This window comes from Cebus imitator, unplaced genomic scaffold (assembly GCF_001604975.1).
Source record: "Cebus imitator isolate Cc_AM_T3 unplaced genomic scaffold, Cebus_imitator-1.0 Scaffold679, whole genome shotgun sequence".
NCBI lineage: Eukaryota > Metazoa > Chordata > Mammalia > Primates > Cebidae > Cebus > Cebus imitator.
This window is the reverse complement of record NW_016107994.1, coordinates 393,861-409,656: the sequence shown is the minus strand read 5'-3', so window position 1 is coordinate 409,656 and position 15,796 is coordinate 393,861. Positions and strand designations below refer to the sequence as shown.

Here is a 15,796-nt window from a genome sequence, read left to right as displayed (position 1 = left end):
CCATCAGCAACAAAAAGCCCAAAATACTATGATTTTGTAGTTCTATGTGAAAACCAATAACCCTCATGGAATCCTAAACCCAGCCAAAACTGTCAATTAAGTGTAAGGACAGGAGAAAAAACACAAAAGGAGATACAGTTTACTTTCTATGTCTGCTTTTTGAGAAAGTTACTGGAGGATATTTTCCAGCAAAATGATTAAATAAATCAAGAAAGAGGCAATCCTGTCAGTTCTGGGTCTAACCCAGTAAAGCAATGAAGAAAATGCCTGTGTGGAGAACTGGGGCACAGCTGCAGGCTGACACAGAGGGGTGGGAGGCTAAAAAAGGCCTGGAACAGGGAACTCTAGGAATACTATACTACCCTTCAGGACGGAAAGGAACGGAAGGATGCAGAACAGACAGACAATGCAAGAAAACAAGCAAGCCAAACAGTCTAGGAAAAACAAAACAAACAGAATAATTTCTAAAAATTGACAAAAGAAATGTGGCATAGTCATACAATTTAGAAATATGGAGGTAACCCATAGAAGAACTAAAAATTGAAGTAAAGAGTTAAAATGATTCCCTCTGGAGAGAAGACCTAGGGTGAGGATGATTAGGACAGGAAAATACAGCTTTACTTTATAAACTCTCTGTGCTATTGGCTTGTCAGAATCATATAAAGGCATAATTGGGATAAAAATTTAAAAACTGATTTAAGAGAAGCGTAATAGTTTTTACTAGGTTCTTATTTAGGTCAAAAGTGTCATATTCTTAGGTCAATGATTCCAAGTACTCCCAATACTTACTGAAGAAGTTCATTTGCCTTGAGTATAAAAGAACCCACAGCAGTTATGGCATCTGAAGGAAAAAAATAAATAAACGTCATTTGTCAAATAAGCAAAATGTGTTTAATGTATTCCACTGAGAAATTAAATCACTACCTTCGATTCCTGCAGCATCTAGTCCAAGAGGTTCATACTTTTGCTTCCACGAAGCCATTCCTTTCAATTCACTCAAATGGTATAATAAAGACTCTGAGCCACTATCCAAACAGAGCAGAAATAAATTAGTATCATGATGATCATCAAGCAACTACCTTGCCTGAATATTTCTAAATTTTCAGAAATAAAAACTGAAAGTAATTTTCATTTTCCTTCCAGGAGAAATGATTATTTCTCAAAACTATTCCTAAAAACTGCAGCAGAACCATTTGGTCAAGATGACTCCAGAGAGAAACAAATCTGAAAAGAACAAATTTTATAAGATGATCAAATTGTGTTCCACAGTTAGTCCTGACCCTTTTAAGATAGTCGTATGGCCATCTTGTTCACCCAACCACTACAGAGTCAACATTCAATAAATATTTCTTAAGTTCCCACTTTAGGTCAGGTACTGTGCTAGATACTGGGGACACAACGGTGAACATAATCAAAGGGTCTCATGGCACTGACAGTGCCACAGGGAAGACAGTCATGACCACAGTCATACAGTGTACCATTTCAACTACCATAAATGCCTTGAAGGAAATACACGGGGTACAAGTATAACAGAAGAACCTGAGCTAATCTGGGATTCAGAAAGGCTTCTCTGAAGGAATGAATGTGAGCTGAGAGCTGAAGTATGCATGTGAAGAACAGGGTGGGAGCCTTCCAGATAACAAGAAGAATATACAAAAGCCCTAGGTGGGAGACAAAATGTTGAGCTGGAAAAACTAAAAGACCACTGGTGAGGGCGAGGCAGAGAGGCAGGTATGCTAAAGGCCACACAAAGGTCTCCATTCTAAGGGAAGGCATTCGACGTTTTTAAGTTAAGACAGTAATATGTTTAGCTCCACTGGGGAAAATACATTCAAGGGACAGTGTGTACTGAAAGGGCCCAGTTAGTCCAGAGGGTGCTCCAGTGGTCCAAGGGAGGGTGATGTAGTTAGGGTCAGGGATTCTGCAGAAAGGAATTTATCAAAATTTAAACTAAACACCACCAGGCACGGTGGCTCATGCCTGTAATCCCAGCCAGCACTTGGGGAGGCCGAGGCAGGGGATCACTTGAGGTCAAGAGCTTGAGACTAGTCTGGACAACATGATGAAACTCCGTCTCTACTAAAAATACAAAAATTAGCTGTAATCCCGGCTACTTGAGAGGCTGAGGCAGGAGAATCGCTTGATCCTGCAAGGGGGAGGTTGCAATGAGCTGAGATAACACCACTGCACTCCAGCCTGGGCAAGACTCCATCTCAAAAAAATAAAAATAAACCAAACGCTCAGCATCCACTTTTAAATTGCTTCAATGGACTAGCTATGGATAGAAAAAGCATGAGACTTGAAAATCTAGGATGAAGTTTTGGCTCCAACACTTAGTAACTTTGGGCCAGCCATATAACAGATTCTGAACTTTTGTTTCCTCTTGTGTCACTGTAAAGCTACCCAGCATTAACCTTTTAAGTTAAAGACTGAAATGACCACCACCTTGCTAAGATACTAAATAAATATACAATATTCTTGGTAAACTGTAAAATGTTAATCTCACTGCTCAAAAAAGGGATACATGCCTTATTTCAAAATATACTTCATGCTTAGGTGATTAAGAAAAAACCCCAGATAGAGTCTAGCCTGGTGAAAAGATGTTGGAGAATTACTTCATAAAGCGGAATTATTATTGACTCTTTCAGTCTTGAGTACACGAAGATTCTTCTCAAATGCCATGCAACAATTTTAGCTAGAAAAGGTTTAAAAAGAGAATGCCAGATGAAGAGAAGGCGGCAGAAAGAAGGCCGATGCCAGGTACGTGTGGATACAATACCAAAAGATTCTACGTCATCTTCATACCTCTGTAAGTGACTTATGACCAATTTTTGTATACTGGAATATGACGACTCTATAGACTGGCCAAGCTTTTTTAAGCCCTAATTGAAAGAAGAAAATATATTTAGCATACAATTAGGATATTAAAATTAAGAATGTATTCATAGCCATTTTAACACATAGATACATTAACTGCACCTTTACTGTTAACTGATTCATCAGGAGAGTCTGAAGTTCAGCACTACAATGAAAAACAAAGTATTTTTAGTCACCTCTCTATTGGAAATCTGAATGTATCATTTACAACTTTTAAATTTCAAAGCACAAACAAGACTTTGAAACAAAATAAAGAAACAGCTCAACAAAAATTAAATTCCATGCATGTAACATCACATATACCCCATAAATATGTAAAACGTATCAATTAAAAATACTATGTACTATGTATCAATAAAAAATTCATATGACTATAAACTCCTTTTCAAATAAATAATTACTGTTAAAAAAGAAGCAAAAGCAGGAGCACCTAATCTGAGTTTATTACCTTGCTTTCCCCCATAATAGCAAGTGCATGAACTCATCTTGCACTGATGTGGTTGTGTTCTTTTCCTAAAAAAAAAGAAGAAAAAATTGTGATATATATTTACTAAATTATAAGCATATTTATTCAAAGTTACAGGAACATGACTCCCTTTCCTTGCCTTAAACTTCCATCAGATCCACAAAGTGATCATCTGAACATCAGCGACTAGAAGACAGCCAGTCAGCTGTTCTAACACCTGCCCTTATTGCCCAAGCCTCACCAGCTCCACTTCACAATCCTGTCTCTACCTAAGCTGTACCAATGGGAAAAGAGCCCTTTTTGGAAATCTGAGAAAACAGTTTGAAGTCAGACTAAGCCACTTGAAAGAAATCACAATCTTAGCCTTGTATGAATCCAACTGATTTTTCTCATGTACCTCACAGTAAATACATACCTCACGCATTCCTTAACCCTCTCCATGAGTAACTTCAGCTGCTTTACCTGCACAAACTTGGTGAGACGAGAATCCATCTGCATTAGTATTTCTTCCCATGCTTCACACATACATGTTAGTGACAAATTTATATACTATTAGCAAAAAAGAAAAAAAATTGAAATGGCAAAAAATATTTAAACCAACTTGCTATCTAAATATGTACTTACGATCAAGTATCTCAATGAATTTACTTTCAATCACTTTTTTACCTGTATTTATTTATTTATTGAGACACAGTCTTGCTCTATCAGTCTTGGCTGGAGTACAGTGGCATCATCTCAGCTCACTGCAACCTCTACATGCCGGGTTCAAGCTGTCTCAGCCTCCCGAGTAGCTGGCATTACAAGCATGCATCACCACGCCGAGCTAATTTTTGTGTTTTTAGTAGAGACGGGGCTTCACCATGTTGGCCAGGCTGGTCTCGAACTCCTGGCCTCAAGTGTTCTGCCCACCTCAGCCTCCCAAAGTGCTGAGATTACAGGTGTGTGCCACCATGCCCAGCCTCAATCACTCTTTTAACTCAGTTAAGATGGAGAAAATGACTATAGCTTGCTCATCACTTAACAATGAAACATTCCACTGATTCTTAGAATTTCATAATAAAACATTCTTAAATTAAGTTTTTATCTGGTTAAACAAATATCCCCAAGCTATTTATATAAGACATGTCTTATGTACACTAACTGTCAAAATGCTGGTTTGGTCAAGTATTCGATTTTCAAATAGGATCCTTAAAAAGATACTGATCTCTAGAAACCTTTATTATCAAATAAATTAATGACTGTGATTGAATGAAAAAATATGGTCACAATTTTTTGTAGCTCCTCCAGTCAGATGTAGAGTTAACTTCTTCAGCCTTGAGTCTCACTTTGACAAATAGAATGCAGAATGCAGCAGAAATAACGCTGTCGACTCCAGAGCCTCAACAGTCTTTGTATGCTTCCACTTGCACCCTCAATGCCCCGTTACCACCACCATGTGGACAAGCCTGTGCTGGCCTGCTAAAGTATGAAGGATGTGGAGTAGAGACAAGGCCATCACAGCCAAGGGACACATATCAGCTGGTATGACCAAGTCTAGTCACCCAAACTTCTTGGCTAAGCCTCGCCTAAATCACCAACCTAGAGAACTGGGAGCTAATTTGGGGTGGGTTTATTATGAACAAATGTAAACTCATGTGAAGGCTGTTTTTCCTACAATACTTCATATTACCAATGGCATTTTATTTATGAGAGTATTTTAATGATTTAAACTATTTTTTCCTTTTATTTTGGAGGTGGAAAATAGGGTGTGGTGGAAGTAGATTCTCAATTAAATGTTCTTTTCCTGCTTTAATGGATCTTATAAGATTATCTATCAGACTAGATGCCCCTGCTTCATACAGCTTTACAAAACAACATTTTGAAGTTTTTACTCACAGAACTTTAGAAGCCAATAAATATTCACATAAAACAAGCTCTAAATAAATACCTGTAAAAGAGCTGAAATGTGAGTAAACTTTCGGGCCATCCGAGTTACTTCAGGTAAGAAAGAGTACAAGAGATTGGTTTCAAGCTGTAAAATCAAGAGTAAACTGAGTCACCATCAGATGCACTTGCTGCAAAGCCAGACTGTAGGTTAAACTAGGTATCACAAAGACTATGTCAGAATTCTGCCCTTTTTGAGCAGTAACGGTTTGGAAATAACAGCACACAGCCTTAGGATTTCCTAACCTATGCATAAACATACACAACTCACTCTCTCTGGGTCATCAACCCCTTCTGTGTAGACAGAATAAATGTAACATAATCTATCTTGCAATAGTGTTACAAAGAAATTTTTAAATCACAAATATATGTAAAAACTTAAGGGAAATAGAAGGAATTAAAGGCTACTGATAAATATTGGGAAAATATCTATCAATGATATATGAATTGTAATAAATTTGTCATTGAAAATTATCTGTTATAAACTTCGCAGTAGTAGAGAATCATTTTATTAGAACCCCAATGCAATCCTGGTGATCACAGTGTCACATAACCTTAAGATGATGAGCAAATATGAACAATCATTACTATAGTGAACAGTAAGTCAACAGTTCTCTGATGGTTTGAATACAAAGAGAATGTTAGAAGGCATCACACACATTGCATCTGCATCTTTTTTGTTCTACTTTTGTTTGAGAGTCACAAATACTAAGTGGCTGGGACATTTAAGATGAAAATTTTGAGATTTCTTGGCAAGGCTATGATCTAAATACTCTATGGGAGCCCTGTTAGTTTCCTCGAGCTACAATGCAAACAGCACACAATGAAGTACTTTCCCAATATTAAGTGATTGTTTTATACAAGACGCAATGTGCTAGTTAAGAGCACAGACTGTGGGGCCAGACTCCCTGGCATCACCTTCCAATCCTGTGACATCAAGCAAGTTTCGAAGTATTTGTGTGACCATGTACTTACCTAAAAAATGGGGATAATAACAGTATCTGCCTATTAGGATGCTGTGAAGATTCAAATGAATTGTTCTGAATCATTCAGTAGTTGGCACGCATTAAACAATCAGTAAATATTAGCCTTTATTATCAGGGTCAGAGTCCTAAGCAAACATTTGGTACAAAGCCGAACTGGAATAGCAACCAATTAATATGGTGATTAACAGACCATCAAAACACTTTCTATTAAAACTGTATTGGAGTATGGGGAGAATAATATGGCATTCACTATAATAACAATATATATAGGATTTAGAAATTCCAAGTAGATTATTTTGTATTATTATAATGATCATTACAATACAGTGAGATGTGGATAAAAACCTATAAAACCTATTAAATACATATTTACCTTTATCAAGTTCCAATACCCACCTGAAAGTATGAAACTTCTGAAGCACCACTGGTAGAGACTTCTGTGACCACGGATAATGATTTCAAATCACTTGATAAACATAATGCAAGACAAGTACCAGCAATCTGTAAAAGGGTCAAACTCCTTAGTGTAGTTAATATCATTGCTAGGTTGAATCTGATTATAATGCAGAAAGCAAAAATTCAAAGCTTCAGAAAGCAGAAACATATACTCCAGGCTCCTGGCACACACATGCAGCAGATGAAGGTAGGTGTCTGTCTGCATGGACTCTTCTAGTTAGGAGGCCACAAATACAATGTGGTTTCCTGATCCCTACCCATCAAGAGTCTCAAATCAAGTGCTGGAGAACCAACGTATTCCACAGGGCCTACAATATTTTCTACCCCTTTTGGGAGTGTAAGAGTCAGACGAAAAAGCTATGGAGAAGACTGAGCGTAGCAACTCAAGTGGATTCAGTACTAGACTTAAGAATGCTTCTGAAGACTTACATTCCAATCACATTTGAAGCTCTTTTATATCTCAGGCTAGAAAAACATTAAACCATAACCAAGTGCATCACTAATTTTTCTGTTAAAGAAAGAAAAAAAATTTGACTAATTCCACGAATAGCTCCCAATCTTTATAGACATATCACAATTATCTTATCTTAGTCAGAAAATTATTCTCTGAACATTTAAGAACAAATAATTCCAATAACCTAAACTGAAAAAAAAAAAAAACCTAGTGCTTTATGCTTTTTCCATAAGTGAATTATCTAGTATATTCTAAGAGAAGCAATTTAGAAATAGAAAATTTTAAAGAAAAACTTACCCCTGTGACTCGAGCAATTTTAAACATTCCATAAGCATAAAGCTCAATAAACCCAGAGCTTCCTCCAAGGACAAGAATATTAAGCCTAATTAAAAATAATGCAACAAGCTGAGAACCAATCAACAACACAGATGACCGCATTCTTAAACCAAGATATAAATTATTACTGCTTTCATGTAATCTACATGCCGAAGCTCCCATGCAGAGGGAAGTGAAACATCAAATCCACTAACACTCAATATTCAATCAGATCAGGCTTACTTCTTTTTTTCAAAGAACATAAATTTCCTGTAGCCTAAAAAAATCCGCTTACAATAAAATAAGATTATTTTAATAACAACTACATTTATGCACTCTCAATAACAAAACAATCCTTTTACCAACTAATACAAAGTGCCATCAGTTTTATCATGGCTATGATGCTGTATATTAAATGGGCTTAAAGAACATGAATACTTACATTTTAGAAACTGTAGTTTACATCTTATTAAAATAAACATATGTACATCATATGATTATCAAAACTTGATAAAATGAAAGGCCATACAATAAAAACAATAATAGATATTAAGGTCTATATATTGTTTGAAGGTATTATTGTCAACAGTGAGGCTGGGTGCGGCGGCTCACGCCTGTAATCCCAGACTTTGGGAGGCGGAGGCAGGTGGATCACCTGAAGTCAGAAGTTTGAGACCAGCCTAGCCAACATGGTGAAATCCTTTCTATACTAAAAACAAAAAAATTAGCTGGGCATGCTGGCATGCACCTGTAATCCCAGCTACTCAGGAGGCTGAGGCAGGAGAATCGCTTAAGCCCGGGAAGTGGAGGTTGTAGTGAGCTGGGATCATGCCACTGCACTCTAGCCTGAGTGACAAGAAACTCCGTCTCAAAAACAAAAAATGAAATAAAATGGCAAATAAAGAATTTGCTCCTGAAGCTACTGAAAACTGCCTCAATTATGAAATAACTTTAAGAAGTTAGACTTCTTTAAGATATCTGTAAGACTTACCTGACATCTCCCAAAAGCTTAATAATTTCATCAGAATTTTCTTCACTAAAATATAAAAAGAGTCATCTTTTAATTCTGTCTTTCAAGTGATAACAGATTATCTAACTTGAAAACAAAACAAAAAAAGCATATCTTACCTAAATATTTTTGAGGTGTTGCTATAGCTAGAAGGAAACAGATTAGGATAAAAAATATATGTAGCAAAAATACATTTTTTAAAATGTATCTGAAAATTGTTCCAGTGCTAAAAGCAGAAGAAAGAGAAATGTGCAAGATTAATTTCAAAGAAACCAGTGATACTTACTTTTTTGGCAGTGTAGGTAGTTTAGGTAAGAGAAGATTTGATTCATCCTCAGCATTATAAAATGACGTGAGAACACTAAAAAGGAAAGAATAAAAGCATTATAAAAACACCAAAGATTTTACTTCTCTTACCATTAAAAATGCTAATTTTTAAAAAAGATACCTAGAGTTTTACAACATTATCAAGTAAGTAGATGCCACAAATACTATACAGCTGTAGTCAGTATAACAGTCCCAAATGAGAAATTGAAAAGTAGGAATTTCTTTGTTATTTTAGGGGGAAAAAAAAATCCCGCACACATTTAGAGAAATGAATATTAATAAACACTTTTCTTAGCATATGAAGTGCATTCATACGTACTCAGACATTGAGAATTTATGATTTCTTAATTCTCATTTAAGAACTCACACTAAACATATGACTACTAGAGTAATTTTAAAGAACAATGCAATTACCCTATCTTTTCGTTTTTTGAGACAGGGTCTTACTCTGTCACCCAGACCAGAGTACAGTGGTGTTATCATGGTTCACTGCAGCCTCCACTTCCTGGGCTAAGGCCAACCTACTGCCTCTACCTCCTAAGGAGCTGGGACTATAGGTGCAAGCCACCATACCCAGCTAATATTTTTCATTTTCTTTTTTTGTAAAGATGGGGATCTTACTATGTTGCCCAGGTTGGTCTGAAACTCCTGGTCTCAGGCAATCCTCCTGCCTCAGCCTCCCAAAGTGCAGAATTGTAGGCATGAACCGCTGTGCACAGCCTACTGTATGATTTAATTATTGGTTCTATGACTTATATACACTTGAGGATTTGACAATCCAAAGGTATATGAGACTACACCATGCATTTTGAAATAGTTTTATTTACTCCCTTTTCCTTCTCAATTCTAACTCCAAATAAGGTTGGAAATAAATGAGTGAGCAAGTAAAACATGGTGATTTAACAAGTATTTTTTCCTACCTTAACAAAAAGTAGCTGTCTTGAGAGACCTTGGAATCTCCAGATAACATTTCTAAACTGTTAGTAGAAAGCATATTGGAAATACACATGGCAGATAACTGGGCTGGAATAGGAATTACACGGTACGCTCTGATCCTCCAACCTTCTACAAATTCACATAACCATTTGTAATCCTTCATTATCTAATGATGGATTTGTCACTCTGGTTTATCTACAGTGAATTTCAAACCCCAGGCCAAGCCCCTGTCATCTAATTATTTCAGGCCTCCCTTAGGAAAACTGTCAACTAATATTCAGAATTTACAAATCCATTAGGTATTAATTTAGTGTAACTTAATTAGAAAGGAAAAGCTAATAGAAAAAAGTATATTGCCCCAAAAAAGAAAAACAATTTTTGTTTTCAGTACTAGCCAAACCCACTGCTTCCTCCAGCCTTCTTCACTGCAACCCTGGTGTATTACTTGACTAAGACTAAGGCAGAATTGTTTTTATGAAACAAGGAAAGTATCAGGACCATGGACAAAGAAAAAAACCTGTCCAGCATCAGAATAGAATGTCCAACTCAGCACTTTTCATACACTAAGAATATTTACTGAGACACAAAACAAAGTTCCAGGTGATATAAATGGTGAAATGGAAATTAATGTATTAATTAATATAATTTTAAAATTACTGATTGGCAAATGGAGATTGTTTTCCATTTCACCATTTATCTCATCTGGAGCTTTGTTTTTTCCGTCTCAGTAATTATTTTAGGAATATGAAATGACTAGAAAGAAGAGAAAATTCTTAGCTGTTCGGTATTACCACTCCAGTAAGAAAATACAGGCATATCTCCTTCAACTGTGCTTCCCTCTATCCTGCTTCCCAGATACTGCATTTTTCACAAAAGTCTGTGGCAACCCTGTGTCAAGCAAGTCCATCAGCCAAGCCAGTCTACTGGAGTCCCTTTTCCAGAAACCGTGTGCTCACATCGTGCCTCTGTGTCACATTTTGAAATATTTGCAATATTTCAAACTTTTTCATTGTTATAGTATCTGTTACAGTGATTTAAGATCAGTTATCTTTGATGTTACCATTGTAAATGTTTTGAGGGTGCCACAAACCATGGCCATATAAAATGGTGAGCTTTGGCTGGTGTGGTGGCTCACGCCTGTAATCCCGGCGTTGGGAAGCTGAGGTGGGTGAATCACTTGAGGAGAGGAATTCGAGACCAGCCTGGCCAACATGGTGAATCCCTGTCTCTACTAAAAATATAAAAATTAGCCAGGCATGGTGATGCACACCTATAATTCCAGCTACTTGGGAGGCTGAGGAAGGAGAATTACTTGAACCCTGTAGGCAGAGGCTGCAGTGAGCCGAGACTGCACCACTGCACTGAACTCTGGCCTGGGTGACAGAATGAAACTGTGTCTCAAAATACAAATAAAGCCAGGTGCAGTGGTTCATGCCTCTAATCCCAGCACTTTGGGAGGCCAAGGTGGGCAGATTACCTGAGGTCAGGAGTTCGAGACCAGCCTGACCAACATGGAGAAACCCCATCTCTACTAAAAATACAAAATTAGCTGGGTGTGGTGGCACACGTCTGTAATCCCAGCTACTTGGGAGGCTGAAGCAGGAGAATATCTTGAATCCAGGGAGGGGAGGTTGCGGTGGGCCAAGATCCCGCCGTTGCGCTCCAGCCTGGACAAGAGCAAAACTCCATCTCAAAATAAATTAATTAAATTAAAATAAATAAAATTATTTTTAAATGGTGAGCTTCATTGATAAATGTGTGTGTTCTGAGCGCTCTACTGACTGGTCATTCCCTTTCCCACTTCCTTGGCTCAGGCCTCCCTACTCCTTGAAACACAGCAATATTGAAACCAGGCCAGTTAGTATCCCTACAATGACCTCTAAGTGTTCAACTGTCTCACTTTAAATCAGCAGCTAGAAACGATTAGGCTTAGTGAGGAAGGCATGTCAAAAGCCAAGATTAGGCCAAAAGCTAGGCCTCTTTTGCCAGTCTGCAAGTTGTGAATGCAATGGAAAAGTTCTTAAAGGAAATTAAAAGTGCTGCTCCAGTGATTACACAAATAATAAGAACGTGAAACAGCCTTATTGCTGATATGGAGAAAGTTTTAGTGACCTGGACAGACGATCAAACCAGCCACAACATTCTGTTAAGCCAAAAACTAAGCCAGAGTAAGGCCCCAGCTGTCTTCAATTATGTGAAAGTGCTGAGAGGAAGCTGCAACAAGATCCTGCTAAATCACTGATGAAGGTGGTTACACTAAACAACAGATTTTCAATGGAGAAGAAATGGCCTTTTATTGGAAGAAGATGCCACGGAGGATTATGTATATATATAAGCCAGTCAATATAGCACCATCTAGGACTTTCATAGCTAGAGAGGAGTCAATGCCTGGCTTCAAAGCTTCAAAAAATAAGCGGATTCTCTTATTCGGGGGTTAACATAGCTGGTAACTTTAAGTTGAATCCAAAACTCATTTACCATTCTGAAATCCTATGGCCCTTGAGAATTATGCTAAATCTATCCCCTCTGTGTTCTATAAATGGAACAAGAAAGGCTAGATGACAGTATATCTGTTTACAGCATAGTTCACTAAATGTTTCAATCCACTGCTGAGGCCTACTTGCTTCGAAAAAAGATTCCTTTGAAAATATTACTGCTCATTCATGACTGGTCACCCAAGAGCTCTGACAGAGATATATAAGATGTTGTTTTCATGCCTGTTAACACAAAAATCCATTCTGCATTACATGGGTCAAGCAGTAATTTCAACTGTCAAGTCTTTTTTTTTTCCTTTTTTTCTTTTTTTTTGAGACAGGTCACTCTGTCACCTAGGCTGGAGTGCAGTGGTCCACTTACAGCTGACTGCAGCCTCAACCTCCTCAGGGTTAGGTGATCCTCCCAGCTCAGCCTCCTGAGTAGCTGGGACTACAGCTACCACATCTGGCTAACATTTAAGAAAGGGTTTCACCATGTTGCCCAGGCTAGTACTGAACTCCTGGGCTCAAGTGATCTGCTCACCTTGGGTAGATCCCACTTTGGGATGTCCCTTCCAAAGTGCTGGGATCACAGGCATGAGCCGCCGTACCTGGCCACCTTTCAAGTCTTATTATTTCAGAAAAACATTTCATAAAGCTAGAGCTGCCATAGATAGTGATCCCTCTGATGGATCTGGGCAAAGAAAATTGAGAACCTTCTAGAAAGGATTCATCATTCTGGATGCCATTAAGAACATTCATAATTCATGAGAAGAAGTCAAAATATCAACATTAACAGGAGTTTGGAAGAAGTTGATTCCAACTTCCATGGATGACTTTGAGGGATTCAAGAATTCACTGGAGGAAATGACTGCAGACGTGGTAGAAACAGCAAGAGAAACAGAATTAGACATTGAGTCTGAAGGTGGGCCTGAATTGCTGCAATCTCATGACAAAACCTGAATGGATAGGGAGTTGCTTCTTAGGGATGAGCAAAGAAAGTGGTTTGTTAAGATGGAATTTAGTCCAGGTAAACATGCTATGAGTAATGTTGAAATGACAAAGGATTTAGAATATGCCATAAACTTGGTTGATAAAGCAGCAACAGGGTTGGAGACAGCTGACTCCAATTTTGAAAGAAGTTCTACCTTGGGTAAAATGCTATCAAACAGCATCTCATGCCACAGAGAAATCTTTCATAAAAGAAAGAGTCAATTGATGCGACAAATTCCACTGCCGTTGATGTTAAGAAATTGCCACAGCCACCCTAACCTTCAGCTGCCACCACCCTGATCAGTCAGCAGCCATCAACACCAAGGCAAGACCCTCCACTTTCAGTGAAATGACAGCTTACTAAAAGTTCAGATGAGCATTTGCACTTTTTAGTAATAGTAATAAAGTACATTTTAACTAAGGTACATACTTTTTTTTAGACACGTTACTGCACACTTAAATGTACTATAGCATAGTATAAACATAACATTTATATGCACTGAGAAACCAAGAAATTCAAATGACTTGCTTATATCGCAATGTTCACTTTATTGCAGTGGTCTGGAACAAAGCCCACAATATCTGAAGTATGCCTATAGATGTTTATCAGAAGGAAAAAAAATCTAGGAAACCATTAAAAAATTTCATCTTGCTAAAGTTAAACCAAAATTTAAATGCAATGCACATACACTCAATACTCAGATACTCCTAAGTTTCCATTTTAAACAATAAAAATCTCATGAATATCCTATGACTACATAAGTTTTTCGAATTACCTGCTTTCTACAGTCACTTCCATCCAATGCATACAGGAAACTGGAGCCTCCACGGAAAAAGAATGTAAGCTCTCAGGTTTTTCTACATCACACAGAACAATTTTCTTGGTATCAGCAAGAGCAAAGGCCAAAACTAAAACAAGAAAAAGCAATCAAAATAAATTAGTGTAGTATGTCAGAAAAATAAATGGGTATTTCACCTATTGCCCAGTTTTACTTTTAAGTGCATCTTAATCATGGCAATTTTTGACCTAAACATCCTTCAATATTTTAAAAACTGAAAAAAGATATATCTGCATATATTGTAGTTACGTTATTATCTTAGCTTATTTTCAAGTGCTTAAACTTTATAGGCGATCTACTACTTTTTCATGTATCACACTTAACATCTTACACATCAAAGATTCCAGACTAAAACCCTGTCGTCAAGCAGAAAATACAGAAGAGGCTTCAACAAATAAACAATTAAGCAGAAAATACAGAAGAGGCTCCGACAAATAAACAATTACATCCTAACACATGTCTAAAGGTAAACAATAATTCCATCTGCTTTGTTCTTGGAAGGCTTTGTATTCCTCTTTTATGTTTCTAAACCATGGTGGTAAATGAGGCCATTGAACACAGATAAATCTTCCTTTGAGTGTGGCTAAATTTTCTAGTATGTTTTCTCTACACAAGTCAATATTTCTTTCTAACATGTATAATTTTAAGAATTTAAGAATTTCCAAAAAAAAGGGCAGTGAGTTTCACTGCATATCACCATCACATACAACTTTGCCAGATGTGAACCAATCCCAGCCTTCCTTCTTAAAAACAATTTAAAACAAACTTGAAATGATCATTATGTAACAAAAAACATATTTTACTATCCAAAAACATGAGACTTTTAAAAATGAATACAACTACTTAAATATATTTTAATGCACACTGACTTAAATGATTTAACTTTGAGATTCCATGTTTTTGAATTATTTAGTGCAAGATCTCAAAACTTTACCTACAAAAGTCCTCTGAACTTACACATATTCTACATATGCTCCAAGCAAAATGACTACAGAACGAACATGGAATTTTTAAAACATTTCCAAAAATTCCATTTTGGGAGTTAATCTAAGGGAGCTACTGGCAAAGTTCTTCTCGGTGTTTAGAACGTTTACACAGCATTGCTTATAAAAGCCAAAAACTGAAAACCATCTAAATATCCACCAAGGGTAAATAGGTTTGGTAAATTACAATATATAAATATAATGAGTTAGTTTGCAGTCATTTAACATTAATGTGATAAATCTATCCACACTGACATGGGAAAGAGTGAGTGGGGGGAAAAAAAAAAGAAAAAGCTAAGCAACAAAATGGCATGTACCAAATGACCTTTTTTTTGATAAAACTACATATAGGTCTCTACAAGTATATACTTTATCAGGAAGTGTTGGAAAAGATGTTCACCAAAACAGAAACAATTGTCATCTCTAAGTGATTTGCTTTCAGGGAATTTTTAAGTACATATTTATATTTATCTATAGACAAAAATAAAGCAGTGAGGGCCAGATGCAGAGGTTCACACCTCTAATCTCCATACTCTAGTAGGTAGGTGAATCATGGAGGCCAGGAGTTCGAGACTAAGCTGGCCAAAACAGTGAAACCCTATCTCTACCAAAAAATACAAAAATTAACTGGGTATGATGGTGCACACCTGTAATCGCAGTTACTGCTTGAACCCGGGAGGCAGAGGTTGCAGTGAACTGAGTTCACAACACTTCACTGCACTCCAGCCTGGGCTACAGAGTGAGACACTGTTCCACAA

The 15,796-nt window shown here is 37.2% G+C and overlaps 1 protein-coding gene across 3 annotated transcripts in view; it reads right to left on the bottom strand.

The window, feature by feature from the left end:
• The window catches only part of ANAPC4 (anaphase promoting complex subunit 4), a 40,845-nt gene that overhangs the window by 20,993 nt on the left and 4,056 nt on the right, over positions 1 to 15,796 (bottom strand). For 2 of the 3 annotated variants that reach the window (XM_017518405.2, XM_017518406.2), the window contains exons 4-16: positions 13,993 to 14,125; positions 8,773 to 8,847; positions 8,606 to 8,632; positions 8,469 to 8,513; positions 7,460 to 7,544; positions 6,649 to 6,753; positions 5,271 to 5,354; positions 3,806 to 3,892; positions 3,326 to 3,390; positions 2,980 to 3,022; positions 2,806 to 2,882; positions 925 to 1,025; positions 790 to 841 (exon numbers count right to left, since the gene is read on the bottom strand). In XM_017518405.2, coding sequence (XP_017373894.1) covers positions 790 to 841; positions 925 to 1,025; positions 2,806 to 2,882; positions 2,980 to 3,022; positions 3,326 to 3,390; positions 3,806 to 3,892; positions 5,271 to 5,354; positions 6,649 to 6,753; positions 7,460 to 7,544; positions 8,469 to 8,513; positions 8,606 to 8,632; positions 8,773 to 8,847; positions 13,993 to 14,125 — 979 coding nt within the window. Of the gene's footprint in view, positions 1 to 789; positions 842 to 924; positions 1,026 to 2,805; positions 2,883 to 2,979; positions 3,023 to 3,325; positions 3,391 to 3,805; positions 3,893 to 5,270; positions 5,355 to 6,648; positions 6,754 to 7,459; positions 7,545 to 8,468; positions 8,514 to 8,605; positions 8,633 to 8,772; positions 8,848 to 9,733; positions 9,928 to 13,992; positions 14,126 to 15,796 lie in introns of those variants that run through there. The other variant, XM_017518407.2, reaches the window with a different exon arrangement.